We start from the raw sequence: 9,448 nt of genomic DNA on the forward strand, positions 1-9,448 counted from the left end.
TATGGCAGTCAACTAGAACAGCTCTTAAGACCTTAGGATAAAGCACCTTATTAGGTGAAAGCACCTTATCACAGTATCTGAGTAAACACAGTAAACACCATTTTGAGTAATTGCTATTAGAACCACAAGAATCACTGCACACATAATAAGATAAGACTCACACTGCAAACATAAGACTCACTGCAAACATAAGATAAGAATCACACTGCAAACATAATTTGAAAGTACAGGAACAGGAGAAAAATGTATTTACTCTTTAAATATAGACATACAGAAAGGTAATATTTTTTTTTATTATTAATGTTTATTTCAGAAAACAAATTCACCATTTAATGTTTCATCTCATGGCTTAATCTGAATACTCTTTCTTTTTAGATTTTCTTTTTTCTTTTAGCCCTCACTTTTATCATCATCATTGTCATCCTTGCTTTTCTCATTTTCCTCCCCCTCTTCATTATCATTGCCGCCATCTCCACCTTCCTTACTGGCTTCTTTCTTCTTCTTCTTCCCAAAGTATAAGCTATTGTGTAAAACAGAGAAGATTTGGAAACACACTTTGTGATAACAGCATGGTTATAAGTGTACAGTTCCAAGTTTGCTTTAGTATATAACGGGTAATGAGGCTCTTAAGAAATAACACAGTAATAGGTCAGTAATGCTATTGTAAACCCTATTATTGCCCCCATCACATCCCTTTTTTCTTTAAAGAACAAGATTTCAAATAGAACATCTGAAACAATCACGTGAAGTATTAGTACTGTATATTTAAGAATTCATTGCTTGAAAGAGGTGGTACTTCAAGACTACCAAGAATGTAATTATGTTAGATCATAATTATTAACAGCTTGTTAGTCATTTTAATTTAGCCTATACAATTGGGATGTTTGTAAAAAGTACAAATGACAGCTGAATATAACATAAAAATACATGTTTTTTTTTTTTCCCCCCCAAAACTTACTAATATCCAACTCCTCCGAGTATGGCAAATAATGCAACAACAACTGTTATTAAGATTCCTGTGGTTTTGTCATCTGGAGCGGGTGTTGTGGTAGGTGGCAGTGTTGATGTTGGAAAGGAAGTAACTGTAAGATATTTTAAAGGTCAGTCACACATTACCCGCTTAAAAAGACCTCATAAAGGGGACTCGGCTCAACTTGACTACAGCGAATCAGAACGTTCTTCTGAAGAGCAATGAAACTTTGAGTTTCAACTGTACTCTATACATACAGTTTGAGAAGCAAAACTAAGGCATTTAAATGGATAAAATGTTGTGATTTTCACAACTGCCAATATATCAAGTACAGAACTGATGGTTTAAGAAGCATACATTACCAAAGAAAAAAGTTTAGAGCACCCTACCAATTTTGTATATGAGTTATTGTAAGTTATTGTAAGTTACATGCTTTTCATTTGTTGTTCCTTTTCACATAACGTAAAGTAGAAGGTAAGATAAATGTGCAACATATCATTACGATGGCTATTTTGAAATAAAAGAGAACACAATGAAACAATGTCAATTTGGACTGAAGTAATGAACGACAAATGTGATATTACAGTATTTAAAAAAAAATTCACTTTATACAGTGAAAATTGCTTAATAGAACCCCTGGCTAACTGAATCAACTACATTCCCTTTTCTCTTCAAACAAAATCTACTGCTTTATTGAATGAATCGCTTTATGTGACAAAATGAAGGTGTACAAACAGACCACATTAAGAGATTTTCACTGTACCCCAATTCTTATTGATTAAAATTGTTATTTTCTTTACCTGAGCAGTCAACCCCACACTGTATGGTTCTTTCTTTGCAGGTCCAGCAGTTTACCATGGCAACAGGATGTATATCTGGAAAAATATGTTTCTTTTAAATATAATGGGCAGTAAACATAGAGAAGCTATTTCAGTCACTGCCTGGGGATTTCAATATACAATTAGTGCCCACGTTTGGACAACAAGTTTAATATAAAATGTCTGAAAGTGAAATTTTAAGAAGTAGGATTGAAATCAGTTCTGAATCTCGCCTCAAATGTTAGAACTATATCTGGCCAACAGGTGGCGACAATGCTGAGGTGAACACAGAATTAAACAATAACAATGCCTTAATGGGGCAGGACTTTTAAGATGTAAGGCCACAAGTATGCTACTGTAGGGCTGACTTAGCTATTATGTCATGGTTAGCTATAGGACCATACTTACTGCAGTCCTGTTTGCATTTTCGGTCAGCTGAAAAAAATTAACAAAATAAGTAAAACTGTGAGCTACACCAAAAAATAAAACTGAAAATGCCTTCTGTCTTTTCCCAGATACACAATATGCTGTCGTTCTGAGATGAAAGAGATCACCACACATCTTAGGTCACTGAAGTGAAGAGGCACCAATGTCTCACATGGGATAAAATACAGCAAAACACACATTACCTCCAGTTACTTATTATCCATTCATGCCTCTGGTGTGAATGGACTGCATGGAATACTGAAACATATTACAATGCTCCCTTGTTACAAGTGGGCCCCTTATACAGCAGAACCGGTTTTAGGGCTGGTATTGTCATGGCTCCCATTTGTCTCGAAATACCATTCCACTCGTAATTAACTTCTAAAGATACAACACAAAGTCTCAGTCTCCCAACTACAGCATTATAAAGAGGGAGCACTGTGTCTTATGATGCACAGTTGTCTTGCGTTCTGGTAGCTTGAACGGTTCTTTATACTGTAGTTGTAGTGTGTTTAAAACATGTGTTTGGTGTATCGTTAAATGTTGTAGTCCTATAGGAATAGCTCTTGGTTGTTCTGTAGACGTCAACACAGACTGCAATAGCAGGTAATATAAAGTACTGTAATGAGTTTATAATAAAAGGTAGTCATATAATATTCTGAATCAATTTAACTACTTTAGCACATGGATGGAGAAAAAGATTCAGGTTGAATGAAGTGATTTTATATTATTTATAATTGAAGGAATCACCTGTTCCATCTTTCCAATTTTTTTGTTGGTAAGACTAGATTAAATTATCATTACAACTAGACACGTGGTTCCCAAGATGTCACTTTAAACAGTATAAGCAGAAAACATGTTTTATGATTTCTGCCCTGGTGTGGTACAGGAGGCAGAGCATGGGCTCCAGATAACCCAAATATTTTGAGCCCCTATTAATACCCAATCTGAGTATTCACATTTTTCTAGCTGCCTTCATCTTCCCCTCTGCCATCTCTGCAATGTTTTTTTGTTTCATTCTTCTTTCTGCATGTACCAATGAAAGTACATTCTGAAAGTCATGGGTTGACAAATGCTGTTTACTCTTCCAGTGCTACTGCATACCTCCACCAGTTAATGTGTGTAGACCTACTTTAAATGTCAGCTGTATTTACAAATAGAAATTAAATGAATGGTGATAAACTGACTAAAAAAATGCTAAATTATCAAAAGAAAAGAAAATGTTAGTTGAGGTACTAAACAAGAGAGAACCCTAGAATAAACAGAGGACTGGGTGAAGCTGCAAAACAAGTGAGACAAGCAAATGGACACCCTCAGCCGAAAACAACTTGATAGCAATTGAAGTAATGGGGAAGACTGTGCTTACCATCCGGTTTCAAAATGAGTAAAATAGGCACCTGGATAGAAAGGTCTGTTGTGCAATTATCATGAAGCTGCTTCTGTGAGCAGCTGTTTGTTTTAACTAAGCAAAGTACAGTCATTTACTTTGCATAGTATTGAAGACATACAATTAGTTCTGGCAGTCTGATTACTTTGTTGATGCTTTCTATGGGTAAATTGATTGAATTCCTATGGAAGGGCATTTTTAGTAACTGTCTTTAATGAACCAGCATACAAACAGGAATTTGGGTATGGTTTGTGGGGGTGCTGGCAACGGGTCTGTAAACTATAACAATTATATAATGTTAATTAAAACGGCATAAAATGCCAAAAACCATCAGTTATCTTTATCATAGTTGTTTTAGTTTGTTATTTGCTACTTTTTAAAAGCTCCTGTAAGGATAGTAGTGCCATATGTAAAACAAACTTTCTGAAAACTATTTGTTACATGTGGATCATAAGATAAAAGAATAAAAAAGTCTTGGAAGTCTTTAAATCCGTATAAATCTTACTGAATAGCTTTGCACTGTCTGTACATGCTGCTTACTGAGAGCAAGTCTTACCGTCTTTAATAGCTTTTATAAGTCTGTCTTTCATATCCTTGTTGATGCGCTGAAGTTGTTTCGGAAAGTAGCCTGCCACAGAAAACAAAAGCTGCTTGTAACTCATTCAGTGCTGGACATGCTGCGTTTCATTAACAATAATAGAAACAACAACTTGTCATGGACTTGCACTACATGTGCGACTAGAGCCGTCACCCTTGAAATATGCCACCTCTCATGAACAATAGATTGTGCACCATAAACAAACATCTCTCTTTTTTTAATTTTCAGGAGGTATTTTTGCATTTTGCAGTAATACTGTAATTCAGCTGTGTTGAAATTCCCAGTGGACCTCAGACCAAATGGTTCTGCACTGAATGGAACAGGAAGCACTGAACTGAGCCTGCCTGTTCCACGCAAAATTTAATCTGAAGGAGAATCTGTTCATTTTACAGAATGAGGGGAAAAAAAACTGTTTGCTTAAAGAGACCTTAGAAAAAGTAGTATTATATGTTAGAAATATGCCCCTCAACTCCTATACCATCCATTGCATGGTTTGAATTATAGGTCATTAGAATTGCTGTAATGCGCATTTGTAGGGTCAACAGAAATATATATATATATATATATATATATATATATATATATATATATATATGTATATATATGAAAAACAGTTGCTATATCCACTATGCTGCAGCTTATCTGACACAGCTTGCTGAATTTTGGTATTGGCACAGAGCATGGGAAAAACAATGATGCAATATATAAAACTGCCTAATCTATGTCAGCCATATAAACGACAGCATGTGTGGAAATTAGGGATGTGCAGATACTTGTATTTTGTTAGGTATTAATTCAAATGGAATAAAACCTTTAAAAAGTGTATTTACACAACACAAAACAAAACTTTACCTAGCTTGCCCTTGTCTCCGCAATTATTGAGTACCACTCAATAACAATCTGAAATTATGAACCTGTCTTGATCAAATCAGTTGTATAAAAAATCATTAGTTTTCTTTTATTCGTTTGATAAAGATTTAACCTCAGATTAAACGCGACAAACAAATGCATCTCCATTACAAAACACTGGTAGATAATTCATTCATCTGCACACCCCTCGTAGATATACCCCAGGTTGAGCGAATTTAGGCCATCCCTGTACATATACAGTATGTTATAGTCAACCAATCAATATGGTATATTATTTTGATATTTTATGATTTGGAAGTAAAAAAAAAATCAACATGAATTAATTTGCACATTGTCTGTATAACCTGTTGGAGCAAAAAATGTGGTAACAACATACAGGGCTGGAAACCCTGTCTCTGCACACAGTAATACAAGCTGATCAGGTCATAAGATCCTGGTTTAATTGATGTGAGAATTTGACCTTTGACGAGCAAACCAGTGCTCAAGGCAATGTGTATTTTAGTGACCCAAAAAATCAGTATCACAGTAACAGCCAGGCCCAGATATGAACAATGTTTCTTAATGTAACAGTGTTGCTTGGAAACTGCGAGTATATTTTAATTTATGAATACACTGTCTTAAAAAGCACTTGTCCTGCCTTATTCACTTTTTATTTTAATATTTACCAATGCGAGTACTTGAGAGTCTGTACTGTTTATCCATGTGATCATAGACATCAATGGCAATATCCTCAATATCTGTTTTAGCTGTTGGAGGGGGAAAAAACAAAAAACCATGAAACTAAAAATTATAGGACACTTGTATGAAGTGACTCAAAAAAGTATTCAATCTCAAGTCTTTGTATCCACTTACTCCCAATGCAGAATGACTTGGTGCGATATTTTTAAGTTTTCTGCAACGGTGACTGCAATGTGGGGTTGCATTGCACGTGTGGATTTATGCTTACTAAAATCTGAAATAAATGATTATTTTCGAGGATACAAGATACATTAAATAACAGATCTGCCCCTACCAGTCCTTTGTCATTCCTAGAAAATAACATTTTGGTGCACTGCTGTTTTTGTCAGACAGCTTGCTCAATAATAGAGAAGTTTGTGAGGGCAATGTGAGAAAGAAGACTAACACTCTTCCAGAAAAAGCAAAGGAAGTATCACCTCAAATGCAATTTTGCAGAAATACTGAGGAAATATAAAATTTTAAAAAGTGAAATGCCATATTAACATATTCTTTCACACTGAATATTCAGGATAGACAAAACATAAATGTATAGTAACTCTAAATTAATATATTCCACAGACAGGTGACATTAACATCAAAAGCAGTTGTACACAGTATACTAGTGTATCATGTTATACAATACGTTACTTACATTAGCTGTAAGAAAAGCAATGCACAAACTTCCACAAAAAAGAAACTAAATGGTAATGAATTCTAGTTATTTTAAGTTTTTATTAATTCAAGTAAACTACTAGAATGACTTTTTTATGTACACTTTCATCGTCTTTCAAGTCGATGCAGCTTTGCGCTTCACTTAACATTTGCCTCAGTTATAAAAATAACTACTGCGGTAATAAATAAATAACTAAATACAGTACATAACTACAACAAAGCCATCACTCACGAATATCATGTTTCCAGCCATCCCTAACATCTGCCATCCAGTCATCAATGTATCCCTGGCAGAAGACCAAATCTCCAGCCCAAGATGATTTCCCCCATAGATCCTTCTTGTATTTCAAAAATTTACTATCGAACTCTTTTTGACATTTCATACAGGACAATGTGGGTCGAGTAAGCGCCAGTGTCAAAAACAATGCACACATACATCTTGATCGAAGCACCATCATTTATTCATTTGGGATCATTATAAATATATAAATAACTAAATGCTACATGCTACACGATAATCTGTTTAGATAATGCGTTTGTGTGTGCTAACGTCACAAAGCCACTGTTCTAGAACACATGCATGTTTGTTATAGTTTGTGCCTTAATAAACAATGACATTAAACTTTTTTTTGTTTTGTTTTGTTTTGTTGTTAATACGTTCAGGCAAACTTGCAATCAAAGAGAAGGCGAATTATTGCTACGGTATAATTATACAGTTGTTGAAAAGAATAACTAGGTGTAACGTGATGTATGTATGAAGGGGAACATTTGCCAATGCTCGTTTTATATTATAAATCCTATCTGAAATGTATAATTTTTTATGCACTGCCACTGCATATGAACGATTGAAATATGTTTCACATAAGATAATATATTTCAGGGTTGTGCAGCTTCCATTATTATTATTTTATAATCTAATCATAAACATGCCTGAAATACCATTATATTTTCTATTTGCGTGATCATAGTATTTTTGTCAGTGCAGTTTTTGTGTGTCATCCAGAAAGGCTAATGAATCTACATTAGGATACAAATTATCAAACACAAACTTCTCTTAAAAAAAAAAAAACGTTCATTTTTTCCAGAGGTTTTAAATTAATATGTACTTCTAAATTACTGTATTAAAATAAATAAATAAACAAACAAACAAACAAACACCATCTCTTGTTTTCCAGCAGTCATGTACAAACGACTTGCACACATCCCCTGGACACATTAATTGTATTTATCTTATTGTATTACTTGTACTGTAACACTTGAAATGTATTTGCTTACGATTGTAAGTCGCCCTGGATAAGGGCGTCTGCTAAGAAATAAATAATAATAATAATAATAATAATAATAATAATAATAATAATAAATAATTAACTAATCATAGTAATGACGAAAACATTAATTTAATATATAACGTCATTCATCTTCAAAGTAGCAGCCTAAATTGATAATCCACATCTCACTTTCATCCAGCTAGAGTTCATACTAAAGTATTCATGAATCACTAATCAGTAAGGATCTCTGATCAGTGGTAATTTCTGCACCATGTACTGAAGCCATATGGAATTTCTCAGGAACCAAAAAAAAAAAAAAAAAAAAAACAACTAGCAAACTACTCTTAAACCTGTTCATCACCCGACTTATATTTTTGTAAAAACGATCAAATCATAAGCCCCTTTCACTGGCATGCTCTGCGTGATTTCACACTGCTTTTTCTAGAAGCACTGTCAACAATGCGCGTACGCAACGCTCCATAAGAAGCAACATTTACATGACCACCCTTTTATCTGGTCAGGCTTTCAAAGGTGGCATGATTGTTACAGATTAGAGCAAATGTTTCTTCATCGCTCCACGCCATCGCTGCAGCAATCTAGCTCATGGTGTGTCTCAATCAACAGAAATATAGCTAAACAGAATAAACAGCAATGCACACAAGTTCCTTGTGGAAGCAAAACCTTCACACAGGCGTGGCCATGTTATTTCGTCCACTTAGGATGGCTCATCATGCATTTTGTCTTACTCAACCCAGGTCAGTGTCAACCTGGCTGCATGGTTTCACACTACGCAGGATTGTAACCTGTGTAGCCAAAACCCGGGTAAGAGCGCCGATGTGAAAGGGGCTTTAGATGCTTCTTGCATTGACTGCACTTTAATACAAAGTAGCACTTGTGTCATAATAGAATCCTTCAATTAGTGTTCAGTGACGCACAACCCACAATATACATTATGATAAACTGATCCAACACAGGTTTAATATGACCTGGTTTGAATAAAGACCTGAAGAACCATAATTATGAATTCATGGAATACAGCAATGGGTAGTCTCTGTACAGTAGATGCATTATCAAGAATAACCGTATATGTGGCACATATCGCTTGCATGCAGTGTTCAATACAGAAACGGCCATATCAAAAAGGTATATACTAGATATCTGAAACCAACTTGATTTTTGCGCTTGAGATCTTTCGATGAAACTGGTTGAAAGTGCTATGAATGTGCAGTGAACTTGTGAAGAGTGAAAATACTAATAAAAAAAATGCAAATTTTGATACCATCTATGTTTACAGTTAAGCAAAATACAATTCTCCCAAAACAATCTCCGTGCTGGTCAAAACAAAGCCTTTTACAGCTCCACCACCCTTTGTGAAATCTGATTGTCTGTCATGTTGCCCATTTCTAATTGTAATGGTGGGTGGTAATGAGAACAAGTTACCTGACCAGTGCCACCGCAGGACTAGAACCCAGCGCAGTGGTTCTCAACCCTGGTCCTCGGGGACCCGTGTCTTCTGGTTTGCATTCCAACTGAACTCAGTTACTTACTAAACCCTTAATTAGGCCTTTTTAATTGTTTTCTGCTCAAACAGTTGGAGAGTTCAGCTTAAGTATAAACACAAACACAGCATTTCCTTGAGGCCCACCACACCATCAGCCACATAGAAACAATAGGAAGTGGTAGAATGGATTTACAGCCACTGCATTTCAAACACATAAATAA

The 9,448-nt window shown here is 35.1% G+C and overlaps 1 protein-coding gene across 1 annotated transcript; it reads right to left on the reverse strand.

Moving 5' to 3' along the window:
- Positions 1-207: 207 nt before the first annotated feature.
- On the reverse strand, positions 208-9,366 carry LOC131737028 (uncharacterized). The gene is made up of 6 exons (XM_059023455.1): positions 6,691-9,366; positions 4,158-4,229; positions 2,197-2,223; positions 1,771-1,845; positions 959-1,082; positions 208-520 (listed from the first exon to the last, which is right to left on the reverse strand). Exons 1-6 carry the CDS (start codon positions 6,914-6,916, stop codon positions 391-393), a joined length of 654 nt encoding a protein of 217 aa, XP_058879438.1. The 5' UTR covers positions 6,917-9,366; the 3' UTR covers positions 208-390.
- Positions 9,367-9,448: the final 82 nt, after the last annotated feature.

Source organism: Acipenser ruthenus, chromosome 1, assembly GCF_902713425.1.
Source record: "Acipenser ruthenus chromosome 1, fAciRut3.2 maternal haplotype, whole genome shotgun sequence".
In the NCBI taxonomy this organism is placed as follows: Eukaryota; Metazoa; Chordata; class Actinopteri; order Acipenseriformes; family Acipenseridae; genus Acipenser; species Acipenser ruthenus.

What these genes read in the sequence shown, in the direction of transcription:
- LOC131737028 (XM_059023455.1), bottom strand. Translation starts at nt 6,916, where the DNA reads ATGATGGTGCTTCGATCAAGATGTATGTGTGCATTGTTTTTGACACTG. An exon ending in TATAAAAGCTATTAAAGACG is followed by an intron (nt 2,224 to 4,157) that starts GTAAGACTTGCT and finishes AATTTTTTTCAG; the next exon opens with CTGACCGAAAATGCAAACAG. An exon ending in CTCGGAGGAGTTGGATATTA is followed by an intron (nt 521 to 958) that starts GTAAGTTTTGGG and finishes TTTACACAATAG; the next exon opens with CTTATACTTTGGGAAGAAGA.